We start from the raw sequence: 27203 nt of genomic DNA on the forward strand, positions 1-27203 counted from the left end.
GCAGTTCCTGTACACTATGCTTTAATAATATAATATATGCGAATATTCTTTCCATAATATTCATAATTTCCAACACAGTAATGTACCATTGTACACCAATTTATCATAAATACATTTTCATCTGAATATACCAAAAACTCTAGAAAAAATATACCGTAAACGGTGCTGTAAAGTGTTGTGCGATAGAAGGTGGAACAGGAAGACGGGCAGCAAAAATATTAGTTTCGTTGTAAAAAATTGTGTTTGATTACATTTAACGATGGTTTCGCGTTTCGATCAACAAAAGACCAAGCACCAGCTCTTCCATGTGTCCCTCAGCCTGGCGACCATATTGATATGCATGACATATATGCAGTACCGCCGGAACTGGGCCTATCTCGGCAACTTCTGGGACTCACTGGTCGTTCCAATTGTCTTCATTGGCGAGCTGCTGAAAGTCGTGCTGGCCCGTTTCTATGGCCGCATTGAGGATGGTGTTCTGACGATCAAGCAAAGGCAGAAGAAGGCGGCATATTTCACGGCACGCGAACTTGCCGGAGGATTTACACTGCAGTTTCTGTGCACGCTGCTGTATGCCTTCATCTGCATCATTTTGGGAGCACCGGTGCTAGGCAACTACGAGGAGACCTTCGTCCTTTCCCTGCTGATGACACTGCTGACGGTGTCACCCACGGTGTTCCTCTTGGGCGGCGGCGGTGCCCTGCAAGTGTGCTTCTGCGAGAAACCGGACTTTGTGACCAAGTGCGAGGACACGGCTCTGAATCTGTTCAAGTACAATGCCCTGGGTGGCATTCTGGGGGCCTGGGCTGGCAGTGTGGTGGCGCCTCTTGACTGGGGACGGGACTGGCAGGTGTATCCCATACCAAATATCATCGGAGCACTGCTGGGCAGCGCCATGGGCAATATCTATGCCTGTACGCATGTCCTCTATGCCACGGCCCGTGTGTACATGACCAAAAAACGCGCTTAAAAATAAGAACAATAAATGATATTAATCCTGCCACCAGATAATTACGTTGCGCTGCCACAAAACCCACATCCACATCCGCATCCGCACACGACCCACGTCATCATCTGTCTCTGTCTAGTCAGCAGCTTAGGAACTACCAAAAAGCAATTAACATACTTTAATGTTACATGTTTAAGCATTTTATTAGAGTGTAATAATATGAATGAATTCTTTTTTAAATCAATCAACTAATAAACTAACAAAAAACATTACTATTAATCACAAGCGATAAAGACACAAATGTTACCCCCACACACAATGACTGAGAGGACTGTCCATTTACCTAAACATTTGAAACATTTACGACATAAGAAAGGACAGCCTTGGTTTTAGATCTTCCCCAACAAATAAACAATAAATTGAAAACACAAAACAGTTGCTCGTAGGAGGATCATAAACGGATCCAGACACACAAAACACATTTAACACAATTTGGGCACAAAACCTAACCCTTGGCAGCCAGCACAAAGCTCTCATCTTCAAGCAGGCAACGTTGGCCCACATAGTTCTCATTGGGCTCCCAATAGTCCTCGTTTTCATCTTCGGCCAGCGGCTCACTGGCCTTCTCATTGCTGGGCGCAACCTCTGGCAGCTGGAACTCGCGATGTTTGTTTTCCGCATTGTCCGAGGACAGACGTCTGCGAAGCATTGTCTCGGCCGTCGTGGCTGGACAGTGTCCCGTCTCGTAGAGTTTGTACAGCTTGATGAAATGCAAGCCACTGGCAAGCTGTGGCCCCCCCTCCCTGGCCACTATCGCACTCCAACTAAGGGCCAGCGTAGCATGGGGCACATAGCCGGCAATGCTGGCATTGAACTCTTCGGTGCTGATGTTGGTATTGAAGAACACGGTCTCCTCGTTGGTGAGGAAGCTGTGCGGATCGTGCAGCGACGGCATGTGCTGCTCCACTTGCTGGGCATGCTGCGCGGGCATAATCTTCAAGTGGGATAGTCGGCTTTGCAGCAGAGTTTTGATCGTTGGAATGTCATTAAAGTGTTCTTTTAGGCCCTTCTCCTGCAGTCGGAATTGCAGGCTGCAGAATTTGGAAGACTTGAGGCACTGTCCACCCGCCTGTCCCGCACTCACTCCCATGCTGTCCATAACTGCAATACATATAAATAAATCATCAGGAAGGTGTCGGCATTAACCAATTCTCCCACTTACTGTACAACTTCTCTGGATTCACATCGTACTCCTTGGAGTACAAGGATAACGTGTTGATGTACACTTCTGTCGCCTGGGCGGCATGCTGATTGCGCAGGTTCAGCTCAAGACCCAGTTCGTTGGTCACTGCATTGCTCACGAAGCACGTGGACCCCGCTTGTAAGCAGCTCTCCACCTGCAGGTGCCAAATGTGACGCACCAGCCTGTATTTGATGGGCGAATTGGCACCCACTGGCAATGAATAGTAGAAGAGCAGGCGCAGCGTGAAGGGTCCATCCTGGTGGGGTGCCTGCAGCCACATGGAAATTGTATGTCCCTGCTGTGCCTCCAGGGCCGCCTGTCCAGGACGTTGCAGCAGCCGGAACACACGCTGTCCACGGATTTCCTTGTCCTTGACGAGCTTATCATTGGACAGATCACGTAAAGCTGTGCAGGATATACTCATTAAACATACTTAATAATCTGCCATTCCATTTACTTACAGCTCTTCATGGCCAGCGGCATTTGATCGTGGTGCTCCGACTGCAGTGACACGCAGCGTGGCGTGTCGCAGCCCAGATAAATCTCCTCAATGGGAGCTATGCCCAGATTTCGTAGGGTAATGGAAACGGGTAAAATCTCACCGGCCAAGAGCTGGGTGGGCACTGGGCTAAAGCTAACACTCATGGCGGGCAATTGGGGCACCAGTCTGAGGCTCAACCGGTTGTCCAGAACGGTCTGTGAGGATTGCTTGGCCGTGGCAGGTCGAATCATTTGCGTCTCAAACTGCAACGAGCCAAGCAGACTGGCCGTGGGATCCGCGGTGGCTGCCACACGGCAGACCACGCCCAGAATGAGGAGTCGTCCCGTGAGCTTCGGCGTTAGCTTGAAGTAAACAGTTTTCTCTGCCTGTTCGGCCAACTCAAACGATGCCACGCAGCTGGTCTTTATGGCTGCCTGCACGGCCGCTTTGCTGGCACTGTCTGCAGCTTCCTCGTAAACGCAGGCATTCGACAGCACTTCCTCGTTGTCCAGCGTGAGTTTCCAGAGCAAATCAATCTCAGAGAGGGCTATGCTGCAGCGAACACTGTTCGAAAGGGTCACGGCCAGCTCAATGGGCTCGCCCTGCACGGCGACTGGCGTCTCCAGGGCCGGCTGCTGCTTGGTATACAAATATCTCGTGGGCTTAAATACGAATGGTTTATTGGAGGCAGCGGTGATCACCAGCATCTCCTCAATCTTGTTCCAAATGGACTCATCTGCAGTCAGATTCGAGTCGATGTCAATGTTGGTGGCTGGCAGCTGTGGCGCCTGAGCTGAGGGCGATTGCACCAGGGTCAAGACGCGCACCGAAGACTGCACCAACTGGGGCAGGGCATGAGGTAGCAGTCCCACCTCTGGACTACGTTTGAGGAGCTCCTGGAATACACAAATTGTCTGTAAATGGATTGGAAGGAACCAGCATTCCACTCACATTCTGCGTCTGGATGTACTCCTTCAGGAAGCTGCTCTGCTGTGCGGCACTCTGCAGGCTGCCAGGGCGCAGGAGATGGGCAAAGGAACGACTGGCCTCGTCCAGCTGCTTCAACATGTAGGCCTGCTTGGCCACCGTATACTGTATATGATCCTCGGCCAGGCTCCACTCTCGCTTCTGGAACACCTGGTAGGCCTGGCGATAGCAGCGATACGCATGCTTCCGCTGTCCGGCACGCGAGTAGCGATTCCCAGCCAAAACAATGTGAAAGGCATACTTCCGGTGCATGGCCGGTTGTGTAACCAGAAAGCAGTAAGCCGCCTGCTCCAGCAGCAGCGCTGAACGAAGGTCCGACTCCTCGCTGGTCATGCGTATCAATTGCTTGGCCACATCGCTGTACAGTCGCGCTGTCTTCAGGCACTCCATGCTGAGCAGCGTTGCTCGTGTGGCGAATTGCTGCATTCTGGAAACGCAAAATACACTCAGAAATTGGACAGATAATTCGAAGGGGAAACCCACTTGCACACAGTCAGGTAGCACACAATGGCATCCTCCATGTAGTCGTAGGTTTTGCGGTGCGCCGTGCCCAGCATGAAGGCGGAAAGGGCTGCCATTTCCAGGGCACCCGCATAGTATTGCCAGGCAGAGTCCGCATTGAAGTCCCTCTTCGCCTGGTGGTAGGCCTGAAAGGCCAGATTGTAGTGTCCAAACATGAAGTAGAGATCGCCGAGCTTTCTCGTTTGCAGCTCCGCTGATTCATTTGTGTAGATGACTGCATTTTGATTATTTGCTCCCGCTCCCGGCTTGCTGGTGACGAACCAACGCTTTGTGGCACTCAGCAGGGACTTGCTCACGCCCTTCTTGTTGGTCACACCCTCGCTGAGTGTGGCCACCAGGTGCTCGATGTAGGGTATCAAGGCACGCACTGCGTAGTCCTGCACAAAGTGGCGCACGTTGTCAATGTCCCTCGTGGTGAGACAGCCACCGTGTGGTGCATCCGCCTCTAGGTCGTTGGCCCACACATTGGGATTGATGGTCTGGGAGGCAAGGCTCTCGCTGCTAATGCTGAACTTAGAATTGATGGCCTCGGTGGCGCTCTCCTGCATGGGACTCAGAGGATGCAGCATCGTCAGGCCACTCTCCTGGGCAGAAACTTCCTCGAGCAACTGGGACATCTGCATCGAGGGCATGCTGATGACGGACACCGCCTCCTGTGGAGATTTCGGGGCACTGAGATCCGTGGAGGTGAGCGTGGCGTCGCTCTTCGGCTGCCTCTTGATGTAGCACGCCCAATAGTCCTGCACCTCTGCAGGTGCCTGACTGTCCACCGAGTTAATGGACACTAGAAAGCATTTGCTGTCGCCAAAGGTGGACTTGAGCAGCTCAAAGCCCTGCTGTGCCTTGGACAGATCCCCCTGGTTGGCCTCATGGAGCACCACATAGCTGTTGAGCACTTCGTTGGGCTGGAACCACTTGGGCAGTTTTTGGGGCGTGATGCTCTGCATTTGCTGCACCCGTTGGGTCAGCTTGTGCGCCGTTTCCACAATCTGGGGATCGGCACTGGACAGCACCAGCAGACAGCTGAGCAAATGTCGGGTGAACTCATGGTCCGCTGGGAATTGCACAGTCAAAAACGTCTCACGCCATTGTTCAAACCAAGGTTCCGACGACGGCAGCTCGAGGTCAATGTCCGCTGTGGGAGGGGGTTCAGAAATTGAGTGCCGAATCCTTTTGGGTGTGTCCTAACTGCATACGCACCTACTGTAACAACCTTGGTCTTGTCATTGTTGGCATTGGTCACCGATTCGTTGAGCATTCGGCGGGCCAAGACTGGTTGCGGCGGCCGCCAGTCCACATGACAAAAGTTGAGCCGAAGTCCCCGCACAGAGACACTCGTCCCGGAGACATCGCGAAAGTGTGCTACTTGCCATGAAGGAGATTAAAGTTATTTAACCACAACACCAAATTGTTTACCACCGCCCCCACCACACTCCAAAATCCACTCACCATCGTTGGGCAGTTTGGCAAAGGGCTGCAGGAGCTCCACAAAGGAGAGATTGTTGCGGTGACAGATGTCATCTGCGAGACTGCTGCTTAGCACGCCGATGAGCGGTGAGAAGATGTTTTTGATTATGTCGCGTGCATTGTAGTTCTGGCCCGTCAAATGCAGCATTATTTAATTTATTTATTTATTGTCAATTTGATTGGCTCCAGTGGGACCGCGGATTAGGGTTGTCAAATATATATCAATATATCGATATTTTTTTCAAATCAAAATATTTCTATATCGTGATTTTTTTCTCAAAATATTAATACATTCATATGTTTTTGAGATATTTTAAGTTCGGTAATTACCCGCAGGATCTAAATAAATATATAGGGTATTTTTAAATATTGTATTTGTGCATAAATTGTATGTAACGCACAGAAGGAAATGTTTCCGACCCCATGTAGAATATATATTATGTTGTTAGTATTGATCAGCATCAATAGCCGAGTCGATATAGCCTTGTCTGTCTGTCCGTCTGGAAGTCTTATTTGTCGGCTAGTACTCAGAGACTATAAGAGCTAGAGCCACCAAATTTTGCTCCCAGTTTGCTGTGATATCACACCGATACAAGTGTATGTACGAAGCATCTCACACGTCCCTATTCGTTTAGCTCTCGAGACGGGGGTTTTTTCGACTTTACACGGAAACCGCATGTGTGTATTAGTGCGTTGACTGTATGGTTAGTGGTTTGGTCCCAATTATCACGAAAGCCAACGGAAAAGACCTACGCAAAATAATTTTTTATCAGAGTTTTCTAGAAAAATAGAAAAAAATTATGTATAAGTCAAATTAAAAGCACAGAAGAGAAGAATAAGAATGAACATTAAAAACATATGTAAGGTTTCTGTTTTCTTTATTTTTTTTGAATTTTAGCAAATATATATCAATAATATTTTATAAATTTTTGATATTTTTTCCAATAAAAATATATCACCGATATGATATTTTTTAAATATCTGACAGCCCTATCGCGGATTAGTGTGTCCTCGGAACTATCGATAGAAAATACCGACAGACCCTCGGAATTCTACTGAAATATCTTTTTTGTTTTGATAATATACTGTAAATATACCGTAAGTCTAAAATCATTTTCCTCGACTTTGATATTCTGTTTAATATTACCAGCTAAATAGGAATGTTAGCTTTAACACTATAATTTTATTATTTGTATCAATCAATTCTTCACAAGATTGGTTTTTTTTCTTGACCTATTTTTATTTTATTGATTGCAAAATAAGTTTCAAACTAGAAAAGTAAAATCATGAAACGAAATATGACGTCATTGTTGCTATAAATATCGCTTAACTTGTATGGCTACATCGCCTATCGCACACAACTACCGATACGCGGTGTCGATAGCGGGAAGCGCGGGAAAGCCTGTCAGCTGTAATAAAATTCCGCATAGTTTTACGCAAAACCGAATTGTACACAAAACGCAAACTTAATTAATTCAACGACAAATAACTCTTTGAATATAAATTCTAAACGTAGGAAACCAAAAACCTTTGATATTTACGACGTGAGCCGCTAGTATTTTTTTATCAGCGCACGCAATCCAACAGAAGGAGCACAAAAAAAGTCCGCCGCTTGCAGCGTCTGAGAAAAAAGGCTGAAAGTCTCGCAGTCTCCCAAAGAACAGCAGAGTCCCAAAAGTACAGTCATGGCCAAGGTGCATATCACAAACGTTGTGGTGCTGGACAACCCCAGCAGCTTCTTCAATCCCTTCCAGTTCGAACTGACATTTGAGTGCATCGAGGAGCTGAAGGAGGATCTCGAATGGAAAATGATCTACGTGGGCTCGGCAGAGTCCGAGGAGCATGACCAAGTACTGGACACCATTTACGTCGGCCCCGTGCCCGAGGGTCGTCACATATTCGTCTTCCAGGCCGATCCGCCAGATGTTAGCAAAATTCCGGAACAGGATGCTGTTGGCGTCACCATTGTGCTGCTGACCTGCTCGTATCGCGGGCAGGAGTTTGTGCGTGTTGGCTACTACGTGAACAACGACTATGGGGAGCAGGAGATGCGCGAGAATCCGCCCACCAAGCCCCTGTTCGACAAGCTTACGCGCAACATACTCGCCAGCAAGCCGCGCGTCACCCGCTTCAAGATCAACTGGGACTATGGCCACACCAATGGCAATGGCAATGGATTGCCAGAGAACAACGGTCACACAGATGAAATGATGATTGACGGACCATCCACATCGCAGGTGGCACAGGCAGGTGCCCAGGAGCAAGAGCAGCAGGAGCCGCAGCAACCGGATGATGACAATAGCCTGGCCATGCCCATTGAAAATGGCATCAAGGCACTCAACGAGAATTCCAATTCTCTGGCAATGGAATGTTGAGAGGCAGTCCAACTGCAACAAACACTCTAGAGTGGGCGCAGACTTGAAAGAACTCTTCTCCCAGCCCCACCTCGACCCCTTAATTAAGTAATGTAATTTAAAAGCAAGCGATTTAAACTAAAACTAAAATATATGTACACATTAAATTAACCTAAAACGAAATGCTGACTTTGTTCCATAAAGAATTTAGCATCCCATCCATTTTGTCTCCCCTGTCAACTGTCGTCAGACGACAAAAATTTCTATTATTTTCCATGAGAATGTCAAAATCCAAAGTGAATCAAAAGGGTGCGCCCAGCGGCAGACGCTCGCGGCAGCCCACAAGCAACAGGTGAGGCGGCACAAGACAAAATTGTGGTACTGAAGTCCAGTTTCCTTTCAGCTATTACAGCGCCCATTCAAATCAGATCTGCCCGAGTCGTTATGCCGCCAATCCCCTGGACAAGCCATATTATCACGAGTATTTGTGGAAGTCCTGCAAGAAGCGCAAAAACCGCGTGGATGTGGAGGCTGATTCCATTGGCGTTGCCGTGGGCATGGTCTGCTCCGAGTCAAAGATTGCAGGGAGTTTAGAGGGCAGGCTGCAAGATGAGGTGAATTCGCGCAACTTTGCCACGTACCTGAAGGCGTTTGCCCTGGTGTATGTCCTACCGGAGGTGGAGTGGACAGCGGAGAAGATCGACATGCTGCTGCAGGAGGGCGCTGACCTGTTCATTGCCAGCTCCGAGGGCGATGATTCAAAGCCGAACAAAGACTCCAAGAGTACGCCACTTCTACGGCCGCAAATCTACACGAACGCCGAGGATCGCATCAAGCGGAACTTCACGCTGGAGGGTCACACCTTCACCCTGGCCCTGGAGTCGCGCTATCTGGGCGATCCGAAGCAACCCCTGGAGACGCAGCCGCCTCACATAATCAGCAACCTGCGCGATGTGCTGCAGACCTTCTTCCGCACTGGACACTACTGCCTGCTGCTGACCAAGATGGGTCATCTGCTCATCTGGAAGCGTCGCAAAGTGTTCTTTGTGCTCGATGTGCAGGGCAGGCGCAAGGACGATCTGGTTAGCGACAAAGCCAAAGGCGTGGTCATGCTCGTCTGTCTGCACACCATCGACAATGTCTTCTATCTGGTTAGCCAGCTCAGCGGCATCTCGCCCACCGATGACTTCACCCTGCGGGAGCTGGTGGTTGTGCGCCTGGTGACGCCCGATGGCCGCATCTACTTGAGGGACACTGTCCAGCGGGACGTGGACTTTGAGGTGATCAACAACAACTACGCCTATCTGAAGGGCAGTCTCCATTTGTCCCTCAACACGGCCGATCCACTGCGCAGTCGCAGCAGTATCATGGTGGCGGTGGGCGCCATTATGGCCTCGAAGATCGACCATCCGGCCACCTGGAACACCAACATGTTCGATCGGCTCATCTGCTACGGCGTCGAGCTCTGTCGCAGCTGCTGGGGCGATCGCCTGAAAAATCAGCGGCCCATAAACCTGGACGAGTTTCCCACCCAGCTGCGTCTGGGCCAGTTTGTGGTGGAGCTGGAGCTGCTGCCCAATGTGCGGTCGGGCAATTGGCGTTGCGTGGTGAGAGTCGCGGGTACAGACTTTGACCATCACGTCCGCGAGACCCTGAAGGAGTTCGGCAATGTCATCTTCCAGATCAATAGCCAGATGTACGCCGTGTGGAGCAAGGGCGGCTTCTACTACCTACTCGATGCGTACCGACACACGATTGTCGGCACGCACGTGCAGCAGGACAAGGTGCTGGGCGCCAAGTGGACCACGGTGCGCATGTTCCGGGATCCCCTCACCATGATCAGTGTGTTCCACCAGCTGCTGAAGGAGTCCAACCGCCAGTCGCCCTACCACATCCATGCGGTGCGCATCAAGAATCTGGCCGAATGCCCCAAGGGCTATGCCCTGGCTCCCCTGCCCGAGGGCGTTGATGCCGAGGTGCAGTCCATTAACGAGACGATCCGGTTCAACCAGCACGCCACCAGCTCCGGTCACATGCTGGCCACGGTAAGTGACTACGAGGAGGATCTTGTGAGCCAAACTGAGGACAGCTTCGACATCGAGAACTTCCAACTGCTGGACAATGTCAAGGATGAAACGGAACACGATTTCGATGAAGAGGGCGAAGATGAAGAGGATACGCAGGATACCAAGAAAGATGAAAAGAAGAGCAAACTGAAAGTATCTGATTCTGTCATCGAAGTCCCATCCAGGTACGATGGCGGTACGCGGCTAACTTCTGGAAAAACTCAGAAACCCTCGGCACCAAAGGGCAAACCATCAAGCAGGGTGAAGGATCAGAGGTTAACTTCTGGAGAGACCAAAGACTCCTCGGCAAGCAATAAAAAGCAAACTCGTGGTAAGCAGTCCGTATTGCCAAAGGAAAGGTCTGGCAGACCTCAGAGCCCGAGAAGGGATAAGGGATTTGATTCTGTGAGAAAGCCAAAAGATTTGGCGGAAACGATGAAGAAAGTTAGGGCATCCCGTCAAAACAATCTGCGGAACTTTACGAAATCCGAGACAGAGGCCAAAGGGATGTCGTGTCCCAATAAACCTCGCAAGGTTGCCCACTTCCAGGCCAAAACGTTCAAGCAAAAGGCGTGCCAGCAATCCTGCTGGTGCAGCAGTGAGGACGGGAAGTGTCGGGTCCCGACTGAAGCGAGCAGCAAGCATGAGATTGAAGTACCAAAATATCCGCGTTTTTGTCTCAAGCCCCATATGCTGGCTGTGGCTGGGTCGGAGAGCGGTACCGTGGAGAGCATCAAGCGGCTGCTCATCTCCTCCTTTCAAGTCGCCAACCGAGTGTTCACCATGACACCCTGGGGCAACTACGTCGTCTTCAGGGTGGACGAGAACTCCGAGTCGGGATCGGGCTTTTATGTCTTTGACGGCTGCACCTGCAACATCGATCGCTTCCGTCATTTGGATGTGTCGCACGGCACGGCCGGACTGCTGCCATTTGGCAGTCTGACCCAAGTCGTTTGCCACATTATCGACTCGCGGGAGGTCAAGGCTTTGAATGCGCTGCGCACTCGTCTGGAAGCACACTGCAAGAGATCCGAGCATTAAATCGCGTACAACAAGTAGGACTCCTTGCCAGCAGATAATTCGGTTTATAAATTGTTTTACAGTGCTATATAAATTTGAAGTGTGTTGTAAATGTTAACTAAAAAGTGTTCCGAGATGTATTCCTCCGGCAATGGGCAGATGCAAAAGCGAAAAATGTATAAGAGAATGCTCGAGAGTGGAACCAATTGGTAAACATTTGTTTACTTTTACAGAAAAGTCTCGTTTTTGCAGCGCTTCTTATTTGTTTTCCATTTATTATTATTGCTAATTCGTATGAGTCGTTAAATTTAAACTTAATATTGAGTACATTTACATAATGCAGAGAAATGTCGCCCCGAGGTGGGACGACCACGACGATGACGACGCAACTTATGTTAGCTAAACATCCAACTAGTGTGTAAATATATATATATGTATAATATATATAATATATATATTGAGTGTATATAGAATTATATTTAAATTTGTAATTCGTTTTGCAGCTGATGAACGCTTTCTAGAGAATATAAATGAAAAACCAGACCAATTTTTCAATGGTTTCTCTTCCAAATCTCCTGGAAAGCATTCATTGGCCGCGTCATAGCCGCGGTCAGAATTTTACCAGGATTTTCTTTCAATATTCCTTAATTGTATTTTCTTTTTATCATATTTTTGTTGTTGTTTGCATTTTAAGGCACTGAAGCTTTGAATTTTGTGCATACCGAAAGTAAGGTTTGTTTTATTTTCTTGGATAAGGTTTCTCTACCATCCATCCAAATGCGCGACTATAAAATTATACAAATTCCTTAAATTCCTTCCTTAAAAACATGCATCTTTCGAGAGCAAATCTTTAGCAAATTTCGTTTATATAAAAAATATCCCTGACTATTTTGTCTTACTAATTCCCTCCTCTTTACATTCCTATACTTTCTATCCATCTGTTTCCTATATAAGTATGCTTTTGCCTGAGGCTGATTCTATTATTTTGTTGCTTTGTAGGTTTTGTTGTTTGTTGGGTTTCGTTTTTTGTGGGTTCAAGCTCTTGGGATCGCAACAAAACAAAAAATACAATAACACTATGCTATGCCTAGGCCGTAGGATCTAAAATACATATACAGTTAGGTCATTTTTTAAATATATTACAAAGGCAGCTCTCTCAAAGGACAAATACCAACTAGGGACTTATGCGAAAATAATATATATAGATATCTAATATATTCAGCAACATAGGAAATGCATGCGATACGAGTACGACACGAAGAAAAGATTGCCCCTGACCCCGAAGGAAGGTTCTGTTTGGTTTTGCGGTGTGTAATCGTGGCGATCCCGAAGCGATCAACGCTTGCGGGACGCGATTCCACACACACTCGGACACAACAAACACATTTAAAATAAATTATAGATAGAGAGAGATATTGATAGATAGATCTGGACGTGAACGTAGATAATACCATTTAAAGGTGGGGGGCGATTTCCCGGTTGAGTATATATAAAGTAGAGATAGTTGTTGCACAGACCATGCATGCACAACTGGTTATGTTTAGGAGTTCTCACGCTTAGGCTAGACATATCGTGCTGGGTTAGACCATGTTGACGGCACCATCAGCTTCGAATGTGGGTATGGATATAATGTCGCTGCTGCGCACCGCTCCCATGGGTAGTGTGGAGCCCTTGGCCTGATCCACATCATCATCGTCGTCGCTGGAGCTACTTGAATCGTCCGCCTCCTCGGGCTCGCTGCAGCTGTTTGTTGAGGTGGATGTGTTTTGGGTTTGCTTCATGGCCGATGCTATATCCGTATTGCTCTCCAGCGTCGAGTGCTGGCTGGACGGCGAGTGACTGTACTCGGAGGTGTTCTCCTCCTCATCGGAGACAATGACCACATTCCGTTTGTGGTGTATGGCAATTTTCTGGGACATCGGAGCCTTGTAGCTGCGACGCGGACGCATGCCACGGGCAATGGGAAGTCGACCAATGCTGGAATGTCACAGTTTAATATTTATCTTGGATGGGTTTTCTTTCCCACTCACCTTCGTCTCCGCAAGGCGTACTTGCAGTCCGTGGTCTCGCCCTCCTCATCCGACCAGCTATCCTGAGCATTGGCCTCTCCGCCATTGGCATTGAAGACCGACGGTCCATTCGGACCATTTGAATTGTCTCCCTGCGGCTGCTTCCTTCGCTTGCTCTGCGTGCTGCTGCACCGACTCAGGCACGGACTGTTGCCAGCTTCTCTGCGCTCCTGCAGCGGCGATCCTCCTCCGTTTCCATTTTCAGTGTTTGAATTTGAATTCGTGTTGGACTGAATGGAGAGGCGATTCTCGGCTATGAACTCGATGACTTTGCGACCCAATCGATCGAGATTCTCATTGTCGCTGCAACAGTCGGTGATGTCCAGACGTTCATTGCTATTCATCACATCGTCGTTCAACAGCTGGTCCGGACTAGAGCAGGCATCCTGGTATGTCAGCTCGCTGGTGCTCAACGAGTTGCCATTCGACGGACTAGTGGGATTCACGGAACCAACTCTGGCCTGCGCCTGAGCCTTGGCCATTTTCTGGACTCTCTGCAATTGCAACGGCAGCTGACGATGATTGGGGGGTGGCACATCAATCGGTTGAGTGCGTGGTAGGTCGCCGCTGGGACTTATGTCCGTCTCACTGACATCCATGGCATCCGTCTGTGTCTGTTGCTCCACCAGCTGCACCTTTCGGTTCTCCGGCTCGCTCTGGTAGCGACGGTCGCGGGTTGGACTGTACTTGGGCGGTGCACCCAGCGATCCAGAGCCATTGCGTCGATGGCCACGCTTCTTGTTCTTGTTGGCCATGCTGCTGCTGCCGCAACCGCCAGGAATGATGTTGCCCAAATACGACTTTGGCTGACAATTACCGTCCAACTGGGCATACAGCACGCACTTCACAGGGGACTAAAATGAAGATTACATTATTATTTGTACTAAGGAAACCAATTTGAATTGCTCACCTCTGGGGTGGTCTCTGGATCTGGTGTGGTGGACGTTTGCTGCTGGATGGCAGCTGGTGGACCGTTCAGTCGTCGACGATAGTGTTGCATCTTCCTGAGTGTGTTGCCAAGGCGTCGCGTAGGTTTATAGCCACTTCCAGGCAACTTCCGTTCACGTCTAAAAGGGGAGTTCGAAAGTCAGGAAAAGCCAACCTTTTATTTAGAGCAAAAGAGAGCACTTACTCGGCAATTTCCTTCTCCTTCTCCTGCAGCTGCGTCATGCACTCGCTGAGCTCAAAGAACAGCTGGTTTGTTTTCTGCAGCTTGTCCTCGTAGACCATGCGTATGTCCTGGGCATGCCGCCACTCGGCCGTGCGCCGCTTGATCAGATCCTGCTCGTACTTGTGTATGCTGGTGCCATTCTGGGTGATCTCTTTCAGGTGCGAACGCACCTCCTCCTTCCACGACTTTTGGGTCTCAAAGTATTGCTTCTCCGACTTGCGCAGCAGTTCCGGTCCGGCAATGTCCAGGTGCGAGAGTATCTGCCGGAATGAGGGACGATTCCTGGGCTTGCTTTTCCAACAGAGCTTCACCAGCAGCTTGAAGCCCTCCGGACAGGTGCTTGGTACGAGAAGCTTGAGCGAATTGTTGCCCACACCCCAGATGATGGCCGAGGAGTCGACATCCTTGTAGGGTATCTCGCAGGTGAGCATTTCCCATAGCACAACGCCATACGACCAAATGTCCACCTTCTCCGAGCACGGCTCGTTCCGTATCACCTCGGGAGCCATCCAGGCCACGGTGCCCGCGAAGCTCATCTTGGTGCTAATCTCATTCCACTCGCGACTCGTTCCAAAGTCGCTAATCTTGACCACCTCATTTGTACTAATCAGTATGCTGAAAGAATCCCCCCACAGGATGCGTTAAATCAGAATCTATTTCGGAAAACTCTATTGCTGTGGCACTCACTTGGGACTCTTCAGATCTCTGTGTATGATCTTGTGGGAATGCAGATACTGCATTCCCTGGGCAATTTGCTTGGCCCAGGAGACCAAGCGGGACGGCAACATGACCTGCTCCTCCTTGAGTATATTCTGCAGCGGACCGTACGGACAGAACTCCATGATGATGCAGAATACAGGCGACTGGGTGCATACTCCTCTGCAAGGTGGATCAATCGATTGTTTAGATGGAATTACAGACTTAACAGACTGCTGGCAGAAAACTTACTTGAATTTGATGATGTTCTCATGGTCCAGCTTCCGCAGATGCTTGATGTCCGTCTCCTTCAGTTCCTTTACCTTCTTCACGGCCACAATCTCGTTCTTTAGCGTGCCACTGAAAACGGCGCCTTGGGCTCCACTGCCCAGCCACTCGAGGTCCGTGATGGACTCGAATGGTATTTCCCAGTCTTCGGCCCGCTGACTCTTTACCTCGATCACCCCGCTCTTGCCGATGAACGACAGCACTGGCTTCATACAGCCCAGCAGCCCATACATCCATCCCACTGACTTGTCCGGATGCCCGAACGCTGCCGCCGCACCGCTGACATTGTGGGGCCAGCGCTGCTGACACGTGTTCTCGGCACTGCTGTCCGTGATCTCCCCGTAGGTCGTGTGATGCTGCAGATGCGGCGGAGAATCGAGATCGGGTGACTTGAAGGGTAGATCTGTGGCCGCCAGTCCTAGTTGTCCGAACTCATCCTGCAGGCAGGCCATGCTATTGAAAATAAAAGAAAACACAATTAAAACGGGTGAGTACACATGTTAAAGAATCTATATTTCCCTACTGTCTTCAATTCCCGTTATTTACTTATCGATATTTAACAGGTTTGTTTCAAAATGCGATAAGAAACAGTACTATCTACCTGTTTCTATAAATAAAACTGATTCCCCACTCAACTTAAGCAGTAACAACCATAAAACTACTATTTACCTCCTACCATTCAACTATGTACAATGGGGGTCCATTCAAATGATCCAAAATTATCGGTATCTTCGATTTCCATTCTATATTCTGATATTCTAGTCCTATCCTCTTTTGCGTGATAAACAAACTCTTGTTCATGGCTTTTGTTTTTATGTTTACACACGTCGCAAATCATATTGTATACCCTGGCAGAAGGTATTCTTAATTCGACAAGCGATTGGCCAGACCGAAAATTCGACTCTACTAAGTTTATTGCTATGCGACATTGTATGTTGTACATACACACTGTCATAGAAACACCTTAGATTATTTATAGATCATTAACCAATTTATAACAATTGGATCATAATTTTATTAATCTGACAATATCCAAGGGTATCAAAAACTTCAGCATTCGAAAAGCTATTGTTCCACTCTCTTTTTCGTGTGCTGACACAATGAACGTGCAGAAAAAGAGCGAATAATTGATAAAAAGCCGTGCAAATAAATATTAGTGAAGCGATCGCCCCACCCCTCGTCATTATTTGAGTTCTGGAAACTGGAAACACACACACATACACGCAAAAGCCTTCCTGTTGCCGTGCTTGGAATTCGTGTTTTCTTTGTGGTGTGATAAGATAAGCAAACACAGGGGTAAAATAGACGCTAGGGGAGATGGACGGACCGAGAGACGGAGAGCAGCGAAACTAGCAGCAGCCGCAGGTGAAAAACATTTATCGCAACAACAACGACTACAGTGCCAACAGAGCGACGCGTAGAAAGTCTCACGGGACCGACCGACAGGCAAATCACCTGTTACCCACCACTCACACACACACACACACACACACACACACAAAATAGAGTCTACCGTTCTTTGCAGATTTATTTGGTGGCGGACCATACAGTCGTCTCACTCTCGCAATCGCCTCAGAGGGCACGGTCACCCGCTCGCCTAACAAGTGTCAAAAACCTTTTCCCGTTTATTTATAAATTTGTGAAAAGTATTAATCAAGTCTCGAAAGTGAATAAGGTGCCAGCACGTTTTGACCTTTGACTGTGACGCGTCGTAGTTCATAGAACGCGGAAATTTGGCGGCATGCTGCGTTCCTCTTTCTCGCGTCATTCGTTTCGTGGTTTTTTTTTTGCACAGGTCAGCGCGAGTGCAAAAAACACACATAACGGTAAATGGTGCGGCTGGTTGCAGCGTGGTGTGACTCAGTTTAATGCGATTTACCTCTTTTCGTTGCTTATAATCTTGTCCGGCGGCTCATTGTGGCCAAAGAATGATATATAATAGACCATGGTGAATGTGCTTTCCTTTCGCTTTCCCTCTCTTCCACACTTAATTCGGATTTCCGCGGCCAATTGTGTTTGTTTTTGTAATTAGTTGTCGCGCAATAAGAATTTCATTCATTCATACACAACGGCGACGACGTCGACGGCGCTGCATTAATGCAAATATTTACGCTTGGTTTTTTCTGGTAACAGTTTTTGGTTTACGCACAGCAGCGCCAGCGGGCGGAGCGGTGTTAAAGTAACTTTTGATTAAAAACGTTCACTCGGTTCGTGCCAAGCACAAACAGCCACCGCGCGAATACACGCACACACACACACAACAGACTGGCCGAGTTACTGCTATTTTTTTGTCGCCAAAAAAATGAAATGACGTCAAGGTAAGTTGTTAAGACTTTGTTGTTGGGCGTCTGTGTTAATTACAAGACCAAGAGCAGAGCGCGTAACACTTTCGTTGGCTCTGTTGTTTGGGATGCATGCGGATTGCTTGGGAAACTGTAATAATTTCGTGTATGTTGCAAAAACTGCGTCACAACAACCACAAAAAAAGCAGAAGAGACGACAAAACTGATTTGGCGATAAGCAGCGCACACACACACACGCATACACATGAGAACACATTAAGGCAGGCTCACGATTTTTGCGACCGAACCGTCAGAAACGATTGATTTTTGCTAACTAAATGGTGAGCGGTAGCGTTGGAGCATGGCCCCAAAGCTTCCCATTATCAGCGTAGCTTTCGGATGTTGTGCTCTCTTCTCCAAGCGCTCTCTTTCTCCCTCTCTGTCGTTCCGTCTCTCATCTTTTGTTATCACGGGCATTTAATGTTGTCAAAGTGACCAAATTCGCTAATGCCTGCAGTTGACTGCAGTCCGCCTGGCCCCTTTCTATGCCGCTGTGCTCTCTGGGCACACTCGAAACCAGTTTTTGCAGCGGGGCCACATGATCCACACCGACAGGTGTTTCCATGTATGCACATACAACCATACACCCATTTGTATCTATGTGGGGCTTTGTGTGACAAGGAAGTTTGGGTCGCACGTCGGCCCCCTTGCAAAGATCGGTTTTCTCTCTTCGAGTTCGTTTGCTTTTCATCATTTCACCACAATTTATTATGAGCACGTGTTTGTTGAAAGCTATTACTATACCTTTAATTGGTAGTTATTTTTGTATGCATAGATTTATATCTAAAATCATTGAACCCTGCAGATTCTACGAAAAAATAAGGAAGTTTTCCCCTAAATTTGGTGTCTAGATAAAATTGCGTTTGGTATAACCTTACAGGTTGGTATCTAGATTCTTCGGTTCAATAATTAAGTGTTTGGTTTTCTGTTTATGGAAAACTAGTCAACGATCTAAAACAAGCAAAAATCAGGCAATCTTGCACATTTCTATATAAAATAGAAGGGCCTCCAACCCAGTACTTCATTTCTAATTTGATTATGAATTATATTAATTAAAATGTGTATGTGCCGCTGATCGATCAACCAGTTGGAGTATTTTCGAGCGGGCGGTAAGAAACTACCCAAAGCTCTCTATGGGTTTTTTTCCCAGTGTACGCTGAAGGTCGATTACCTCGAACTTGAGCACGATCTGACGGAATTTTCTTATAAAATGAATCAAAATATACATATTTTCAGCATTTTTTAATTTTTTATTTTGTAAATCGTGCGAAACTTACCTTCTCCGCAGGTTATCCGTCTGATCCAGCGACAGGTTGGGACTGCTGCCGTGGTGTCGCCTCTGGCCGTACAATTGCTGCCGGGAGGCGGTAGCTGCGGCGACACTGACCAAATCATCGCGACTCTTGCTTAGACTGTCGCTAAATGGTTGCATTGTCCGTGAGAGAGAGTTTGAGAGTGTCTACGGACTCCTTACGACATGCTGGGGTGATTGGTGGGTGGGGGCTGTATCTGCGGAAGGTCAAGCGATTTGGTATCAAGAGTTTCGGAACCTCAGTGAACTCCACACGCATTCATGCGCTGGCGCATTAACCTGTAATCTTTTATCAATGAACGCCAAAGCACACAAAATCAATAAAAAAACGACGTCAAACGGCAAAATGCGCAGGATGTGTGTGCGTACGAGAGCGACAGAGAAGTGTGCGGTCAAAGTCGTTCGTTCTCTGTCGTCACGGGGAGCCAACACAAGTTCAATGAAGCGAGGTGTAGTCTACTAAAAGATACCCTCTACTTGGATTGACTGAAAATTATTTGGTAATGAGAGGGTTTCCCAAAGATAATTCCGTTTGCATTTGTATTAGTATTCATACGAACAAGAATTCCTTTGGTGTGTTACATCCGTTTCATAAATGACATACGTCCTTCGCACCCTTCGAGTACCGTGCAAGCCATGAAGTCAAAGCACCAAAGAAAGTGTGAGATTTTGTGCGATGAAGAAGAAAGAGTCGGCCACCTTTCAGTTCAATAATTACATTTGTCAATTGTACACTTCACATTTCACATAACGACCATTTGTACATATTTACATAAAAACATACATTCATATGTATATGTACATACGAGTGTTTCTTTCACTTTCAAAGTGCAGTCTAAGCTATTTTTATGATGTCTTTAAAAGGCAAATTGCACAAAAGAACACACTTGCACATACACCATCAACTATTTTTGCATGCCTGTGTATGTACATGAGTAAATCCACTTCTTCTGCTTTTTGCCTTTGCCGTGCTTTGGTGCTGCTGGTTCTTGGTTGTTTTTTTTTTTAACTTGGCTAAAGCTAGAACACAACAACAAAAAATACATTTTGCCACACACACCAATACGATTTTTTCTCTATTTCTGTACTCTTCTCCGACTCTCTCGCACACACACTGACGGTGCACACCCACACACGGACACACGTTGGAAACCTTACAGCGCAGCTTTGTGCTGTTGCTGCTTCCTCTTCTTCGTTTCGTTCCCTCTTTCAGAGAAAATCAATATACAATTTTTTGTATTTGCACATTTTCACAGTTTTGCACAAGCTTTCAAGACATTTTCCCCATGGAAATTGTATTCTTTATGCATTTGCTTACATTTATTGGGTAATTGTGGATAATATTAATTGATTTTAGCTTGAAATAAAACAATTAAAGACTGGTTTCTGGTCTCCCCAGTTGCGCTTTAGATAACGAAACGGAGAACGCGTTATTCCGAGCCAACCGTCCGCACCAAAGGTAGATACAAATCGACTAAAAAAAACTGGCTGAAGCTGGCTTTAGGCCGAAACCGAGACCGCCACGGAGAGAGCACAGCGCACAGCACCACAAAATTGGTATGTACCGCCGTGAGCTAAGCCGATTTCCTCCCTCGAAACCAGTTTGGAGCGCAGGTTGCACTGCGCATGTGTGTGCCCAGAGAGCCAGCGACAGTGAGCGAGAGAGAGAGAGAGCCATGGCCAACCACCGAAGCGCTTGCAAGGTACTCCACTCCGGCTGTCTGTTGTTGGTATTGGGTAACTGGAGCTAGCTTGCTCCAAAAAGCTCCAGGTCCAAACATGTCCGATCATGTTCACAGGCCTAAAAGCTTATGCAGCTGCGCCAAAGCTTTTTGCGTCAATACGCGAAATGATAAACAAAACGCGACAGAGACCGATGATAGTGATTTGAATTCGAGATAGCACTCACATGTAAGAAGTAAAACGCCATAGAGTGGCATCGCCAAAAGTAAAAATGCGTTACATTTAAGCCTTAAAGTTTAATGCATGATTTTCCAGGGTATCTGTGAATGTTGTATGTTTGTATGAAAATAACTCTTGACGATCCTATCTCGTGTTGCAATATATTTTAACCATCAATCTCAGGGACTGTAAGAACTGCAAACATACAATTTGGGATCTAGAATTAACATCCTATTGTCTACTTATCAACAAAAATGCAGCAGGATTGACTGGAAACTTTACACAATAGTAGTCAGAATAAATAAATAAAATTCATTCAGTATACACATGAAATGGTCCCCGCGACAGTTTCACTTACAAGATTATAGGAATATCATCTTATATTATTTCATAATGATGCCTCTATGCTGATACGAGTCATTCTGTCGTCGATCGTAAACGATCCCCTCACACTGCACAACAGGTAGAAAGAACATACGCAAGAGCGTATGCAGCAGGTAGCATAATTTCTATGTAAACAAAGATGACTCATGTAGCCAAGCGAAGAGTCTGTCTACACTGCAGACCATATTTATGGGACAGAAACGATCCCATTGCGTGCCCCCCCCACACCGTTCCCTTGTTAGTGCAACAACGCCTGCACCCCCGCTCTATTCCTCTCTCTATGGAGGTATGTATAAAACCATCTTGTTGGTTTAAAAAAGAGCACCACAAACAACAGGTCCAGAAATTTGTTATGCCGCCTGGTCCAATGCGCATGAGTCATTCGGTTAAGGTATTTGTAGACGGACAGGGTCCAGGGTTTCAGGGTACCATGGTTCCAGGTCCCATTCCCGTCAATCAGTGCCACAAACGGGAAAGGGGATAGAATTTCGTTGCCTTTATCGAGTGGCGGTTGGAGTGAGAGGATCATGATAAAAATATGGTATCTAAAAGCGATCGTTCTTTTCAAATTAATTGGATAGGGATATGATATTTCCTTTGTTTTTCTATGTATTTTATCTGATCGTTCTATCGCTTTTTATACTTACAGGTTCATATTCGCCGGTTATAATAAATAAACCATACTCGTATATGTTAGGTAAGTACACTTGACTGAATACTACATGTAGATCCAACTCTCTTTATTAATTTCTCTCGTTTCAAACAAACCACATTCAAAATTTCTTAGGATCTAAACAGTATCATCGTTTACGTTTATATTTGATGTAAATGTATCTGTTTCACAGGATTTATCTTTCATTAAGCCATTTCTTTCTCTTCAACGTCCCTCGCTGTGAGGGGTCACAATCTTTTGAATACTGAATGCATTAGTTATACAATATTTTAATTGAAAATATGATGGGAACAAAATGCTACGTGCTACTCAGCATGCCTCTGCCTCTGTCTGCCAGGCATCTTAGTGTGTTTGTTGTTTCTTCTTGATATACCATTTTGTTATTGTTGAAATGCTAATTGTTTATTAAGTACGTATTGTTTTATTTTTGTTTATCTTTTAGAACTGCCACCAGTTGATAGGGAATTAATATCATTTAGAGACTAGATCCTAGAAATGTCATGCAAATGAAATCAGTTGAAAGTGTGGATTGGTGGTGGCTAAAGCGTTATCAGGGTTATTCTTATATGAGAAAGCGAAAGTAGGAGATTTTCTGTTTGGTAATGAAATAGCATTCGAAACGATGGTGTTTTCCCATTCCGTGGATGAACATTTAGAGATAATAATAATAATTGTTTTCTTGATATTACCGGGATTACTGATTACTGATATTACTGGTTCGAGGGCTCGGGATCGGAATACGATTTCAGTAGAGCTTTAGGTATATCGTAGATATTAGGGAAGCAACGAACACACATTTCGCTGTTAGAAGTAATAGCGGGGTACAAATCCTAAACGAACCTATAAAATAGTAGTCACAAAATTGAGATTATTAATACCGGGGGAAAAATAATTGCCATTACATTTCTATACTATGTAGGTGCTTGGTTCAGGCCTACTGCTGAACCTCTTGTCAGATTTAATATCATTGTTTTAATGATAACTTAATGCATAATTATTAGAATTAAGTCTCACAGAAATGTTGTTTGTTTAACGCACTTAAAGTCGACTTATTATAATTTGGGACACTCTTTCCATGAATCACTCACACATCGCTCCCAAATCGATACTCTCAGGTCTATATTGTCTTTCTCACTACTATTAATTCTTGGTGGTTATTTCATTCTTTCCGCTCGACAAAGGAAGAGTAATTTATATTGAACCCTTTAGGGTATAATATTTAGTTTTATTTACAGCGGAATGCTATGGTTTTTCTATATGGGATTATGCGTGTTTGGGAAGTTCATACTGTGTGTCTGTCTATGTTTGTTTGTGTTTGGCATTAAATGTTGTTTAAGTTGCGTGTAAATGAGTTTTGTTTGGCATACAGAAGTTCGGAATTTTCGTATCAGATACTTCCCAATCCACGCATCAATCCATTCATATTTTTATGTAACATTTGATTGAAAGGAATATACATAAATATGTATTTGTTTTGTGTGTTGTGTGTAGTTTACCCTGTAGACATATTCTGATCTGTTCTGCTCTCGGATATATACATATATATATATGTTAATATATACTCAGGTACGCGCTGCATTTCTCTAGTTAACATTCCTTTCAGTGTTTAGTGAAATCTGCTACAAGGAACATTGCTTTTCTTTAAGTGTGCGTGGGGGAAATGGGGATATAATGTGTACTCTTGTGTGTGAATGCCTAGAGACCCTCGAGTTTGCTGTTTGGCTGCGTCTCGCTCGCCTCCACATCCCTCGGTTCCAACTCCACTAGAGCTTCATTGAGTTCCTCCTCGTTCTCGTCTTCATCGTCATCACTGGAGTCCACAAAGGTGTGCATGGTGAGGGCCTGGAAGTCGTTCAAGGCCTGCTCGAAGAGATCAATGGTGTGTTGGTTGTTGGCTATGACCTGCTGGGTGTTCAACAGGTCCTCGGTGGCGCTGAACAGGAGATCTTGAATGGAGCTGGAGGGCGAGGAGGCAAGCGAGCGCGTTGTACCGGCAGCTGCACCTGCTCCTGGTGCTGCAGTTGTGTTTGAGTCCTGTGGATTGTTTGACATTGTTTGCTCACCGCTGCTGCTGCTGCTGGGATCCTCGCAGATGTTGCTTGCCGTCAGTCCCCGAGTCAGCTCATCTGCATGGGCCAGCGTGGAGCCAATGATATCGCTGGCAATCCGAATGGCAGCGTCTGTGGCGGCAATGGTGGAAATAAAAGTGGAGGCAGCTGCCGCAGCTGTGGTGTTCGACGTCGGTGGGTTTGGTGCGGGTCGGCTGAACACAGTATCGCTGGTCACCTGATTGCCCTCTATGCGGAGACCAGCCACTCCCTTCTTGGGTATGTTGGCCAGATCCCTTTTGACGCGACGACAACGGGTTGGCTCATTCTGACGCTGCTGCACAAGCTGCTCCAGATCGACCACGTAGACATAGCCAGCTACGAGTATGGAGCAGGATTTTTCGCCCTTTTTGAAGGCTTCTTCAATGTCCTGGCTGGTGCGGTCATCGTATTGCCACCAACCTGAAGTTACATTATTGACAAGAATACTTTTTGGAGTTGGACCTTGTTGGGTCTTTAAATCACAGTTTGGTTTCGATGTGGGTGGATGTTGGATGTGGGTGAAGGGATGAGGGGATTGCATATGGGATACAATTTCTAGTGGGTTAGTTGGCAGCGGTCCCAGCGGGCAAGAAAAGCCCGGCCACGCCTTTAAACTTAGCCGGTGGTGGCTCTTCCGATTTGCGTCTCTGAATGGCTCTATACTTGTCGTCTTTAAAACTATACTGACGCATGTGATTAAAGTCGATGAGAAAGTTGATCCCGCAAATCATTTGAACCATCTGGCTAGGATGCAGATTGACTGATAGATGGTGCGCATGGTCTAACTCATGTATGTTCTCATCAGGACTATCCTTCTTGTAGGCCTCGAGTATCTGAAATCCGTCTTCGATCTCTTCGTTGGTTCGCGCATCGTAGGCCCACCAACCCTCTAAATTGGTGCAGGGTATTGGTGAGGGTTATTTAGTTTGGGTTATGAAATGACAACTCACCGTTGCGTCCCTCGTAGTACCATTGATAGCCATCCTCGGTGGCGCGGGTGACGCAAATATCCTCGATTCCATTCACAAGCGTGGGATGATCCAGAAACTCCGAGGGAATCTCGCGTCGGCACATGGCGCAACGACGATTCTTATAGGCAACGCCCTGCAAAAACAACACAAGAAATTAGATAAATGCTGAACGTGCCACTCCACCTAAAGCCACTGCCTTCCTAGCATGTGAACTGGAAAATGCATTCAAGTGCTCATTGAAATACTTGTCCAAGGCCCAAACTGGTTGTACTGACAAATAATCAAAATTTCAAATTGGACAAGTTTTCAGCCGGAAGCCAATCCAATCGACACATGTACATATTGTGTGTGTGTGTATCTGTGCAAGATTGTAAATGAATTCTAAGCAATCGGACGGCCAGCAGCAGGCACCAAAGGGTTCAGAACAGCCTTCAACCTGCCTGCCTACGTGCTCCACAATGCTCGCAGTCAAAAGCGAATATTTAAAACTCAATTTGGCGATGCGCTGCGCATAGGCAAGTGGCGGTGAAGTGGCTTCCGCATTTCGCGAGGGGTGTGGGGACTACGCACCTTAATGCACAAGAAGCAGAAGATGTGGCCGCAAGGTAGACGGGCTGGATGGATGCAAGTCTGAAGGCAGATGGCGCACTCCAATGCCGCGGCCCCTGTGCTGGATGCACCATCCAATGCAGATGGACCTACAGAAACAGCAAACAAAAAAAGACATACAGTGGATGAAGACGACACCGCGATTGATGGTGGCCTGGGACTCACCTGTCTCCCCGTTGGTGGTGGCCTTGGGAGAGGCTCCTGTCAGAGGAGCAGCGCCAACAATGCCATTGGCGTCACGGGCTGCTGCAGCAGCCGAGGTGGACGGCATGTCGCCGCTGAGATCAATGGTGACTATGGGCTGCATAGTGGTTGTGGTTCCCATGTATTCAATATCCTCGTCATCGTCCTCAACGATTACGATGGCGTTACTTTTGTCCGCCTTCTGATTCGACATTTCGCTTCCAATTAAAATTTACTTAACAATACAACAGAACGAATTGGACGCCTCGGACGTCAGTTTTCGTTTTTTTTTTCCACAACAACAAAAAAAGGTGAAACAAAAAATTGTTGCTGGTAGCCAGTGTGACCGCGGAATTATCGATAAAATATACCATCAGGGCTTCGAAAATATACCGAAATAATGTTTTCATTTTCAAAATATACCGAGGAAATCAAATATATTTATTTCAATTAAAACGTATAAAAACCATATTATTTGTTTATTGGAGATCATTTCATCAAGACACATCATTATTTCCTTTATATTCACCCTATTCACTCTCGTCATCACTTCAATTTCCCTCGGGTTGAGGAAATTTTTCCAACCATTTTTCTGTCTTATATGTATGTATATAATGGATTAGATACATTATTAGTCGTAAATCTATTTCTTAAGTTGATTTTTATTCAAGTCCCTTCAGGGAACATTTTCTCAGACGAATGCTATTTATTTTAATTGTGTGCTTAATTTTTAAAATTCCTATCAAAGCGGAGTTTGATTGTTATTTATTGTTGTTCTGGATTAAAAAGAAAAAAGTAGATTTTGAGTGCAGGCACAAATTGTTTGCTGGCAGAAGCATAAAACGTATCGATAGAAACAAATAACTAGGTGGCAGCTCTGTCGTCTATCGATTAAAGTAGTTGCAGTGCTGTAAAAGTCTCTGTTTGCGGCAATGTTTAAATTTTAATTTAAATTTAAACGAATAAAAACATTTTAAAATACGCTCGATTTAATTAGGCTTTACTTACGCCATTGGGTTGCATTGCCCTTGTGTCTCCCACATTAATAATGCTTTATTAAACTCAACGAAAAAAACCAATTAAAATTATGTGCATGATTGCATGCAACACCTTTTTCCACTGTGTGTGCTGTGGCATCTCTCTGCCACATCCACCCAACTCCCACCTGTCGATGGGGCATTTAACTTCATAAAAATTGACAGCCCTTGCCCAGAGGAGCATCACGCACTTTTTAATATGCAGCCAGCATGCCACGAAAGTCACCAAAAAAAGTGAAACACAACAACAGTCAGATGCAGTCCGAGGGACTCATTACATAAAAATCAATTTTTGGTTTATTTTTCTTTTCGCTGTGCATGTCATTTTTTGTCAATTACACACACACACAGGCAGCAGACAGACATTCAGAGAGTAGAACTCAGGAG

General features: G+C 46.4%; 5 protein-coding genes across 8 annotated transcripts; 2 read left to right on the top strand and 3 right to left on the bottom strand.

The window, feature by feature from the left end:
* The first annotated feature begins 173 nt into the window (after positions 1-173).
* LOC117580141 (glycosylphosphatidylinositol anchor biosynthesis protein 11) lies at positions 174-1193 on the top strand. Its single transcript, XM_034266442.1, has one exon. It carries the CDS (start codon positions 260-262, stop codon positions 968-970), a length of 711 nt encoding a protein of 236 aa, XP_034122333.1. The 5' UTR covers positions 174-259; the 3' UTR covers positions 971-1193.
* Positions 1127-5853, bottom strand: LOC117580137 (trafficking protein particle complex subunit 8). Its single transcript, XM_034266435.1, has 7 exons — positions 5632-5853; positions 5383-5544; positions 4144-5317; positions 3625-4087; positions 2654-3569; positions 2172-2597; positions 1127-2110 (listed from the first exon to the last, which is right to left on the bottom strand). Exons 1-7 carry the CDS (start codon positions 5795-5797, stop codon positions 1455-1457), a joined length of 3963 nt encoding a protein of 1320 aa, XP_034122326.1. The 5' UTR covers positions 5798-5853; the 3' UTR covers positions 1127-1454.
* Positions 5854-7035: 1182 nt separating this feature from the next.
* LOC117580142 (histone chaperone asf1) lies at positions 7036-8049 on the top strand. The gene has a single exon (XM_034266443.1). It carries the CDS (start codon positions 7335-7337, stop codon positions 8022-8024), a length of 690 nt encoding a protein of 229 aa, XP_034122334.1. The 5' UTR covers positions 7036-7334; the 3' UTR covers positions 8025-8049.
* A 3999-nt stretch (positions 8050-12048) lies between these two features.
* LOC117580139 (mitogen-activated protein kinase kinase kinase 13-A) lies at positions 12049-20441 on the bottom strand. 2 transcript variants are annotated; one of them, XM_034266436.1, is made up of 8 exons: positions 20286-20441; positions 18933-19164; positions 15278-15766; positions 15017-15208; positions 14291-14944; positions 14069-14225; positions 13120-14012; positions 12049-13066 (listed from the first exon to the last, which is right to left on the bottom strand). In XM_034266436.1, the coding sequence occupies exons 2-8, from the start codon at positions 19085-19087 to the stop codon at positions 12670-12672; spliced, it is 2937 nt and encodes a 978-aa protein (XP_034122327.1). In that variant the 5' UTR covers positions 19088-19164; positions 20286-20441; the 3' UTR covers positions 12049-12669. The 2 variants fall into 2 exon arrangements, with proteins under 2 accessions (XP_034122327.1, XP_034122328.1); XM_034266437.1 differs by lacking the exons at positions 18933-19164; positions 20286-20441 and adding an exon at positions 17193-17443.
* Positions 20442-21969: 1528 nt separating this feature from the next.
* LOC117580140 (E3 ubiquitin-protein ligase rnf146) lies at positions 21970-26094 on the bottom strand. Of its 3 annotated transcripts, XM_034266440.1 has the most exons (5): positions 25762-26091; positions 25558-25685; positions 24967-25120; positions 23990-24436; positions 21970-22766 (listed from the first exon to the last, which is right to left on the bottom strand). In XM_034266440.1, the coding sequence occupies exons 1-5, from the start codon at positions 25991-25993 to the stop codon at positions 22672-22674; spliced, it is 1056 nt and encodes a 351-aa protein (XP_034122331.1). In that variant the 5' UTR covers positions 25994-26091; the 3' UTR covers positions 21970-22671. The 3 variants fall into 3 exon arrangements, with proteins under 3 accessions (XP_034122331.1, XP_034122329.1, XP_034122332.1); XM_034266438.1 differs by lacking the exon at positions 21970-22766 and having other exon boundaries at positions 23196-24436; XM_034266441.1 differs by lacking the exons at positions 21970-22766; positions 23990-24436 and adding an exon at positions 24520-24905 and having other exon boundaries at positions 25762-26094.
* Between the last annotated feature and the right edge of the window lie 1109 nt (positions 26095-27203).

The sequence above is a fragment of the Drosophila guanche genome, unplaced genomic scaffold, assembly GCF_900245975.1.
Source record: "Drosophila guanche unplaced genomic scaffold, DGUA_6, whole genome shotgun sequence".
NCBI classification, from domain to species: Eukaryota; Metazoa; Arthropoda; class Insecta; order Diptera; family Drosophilidae; genus Drosophila; species Drosophila guanche.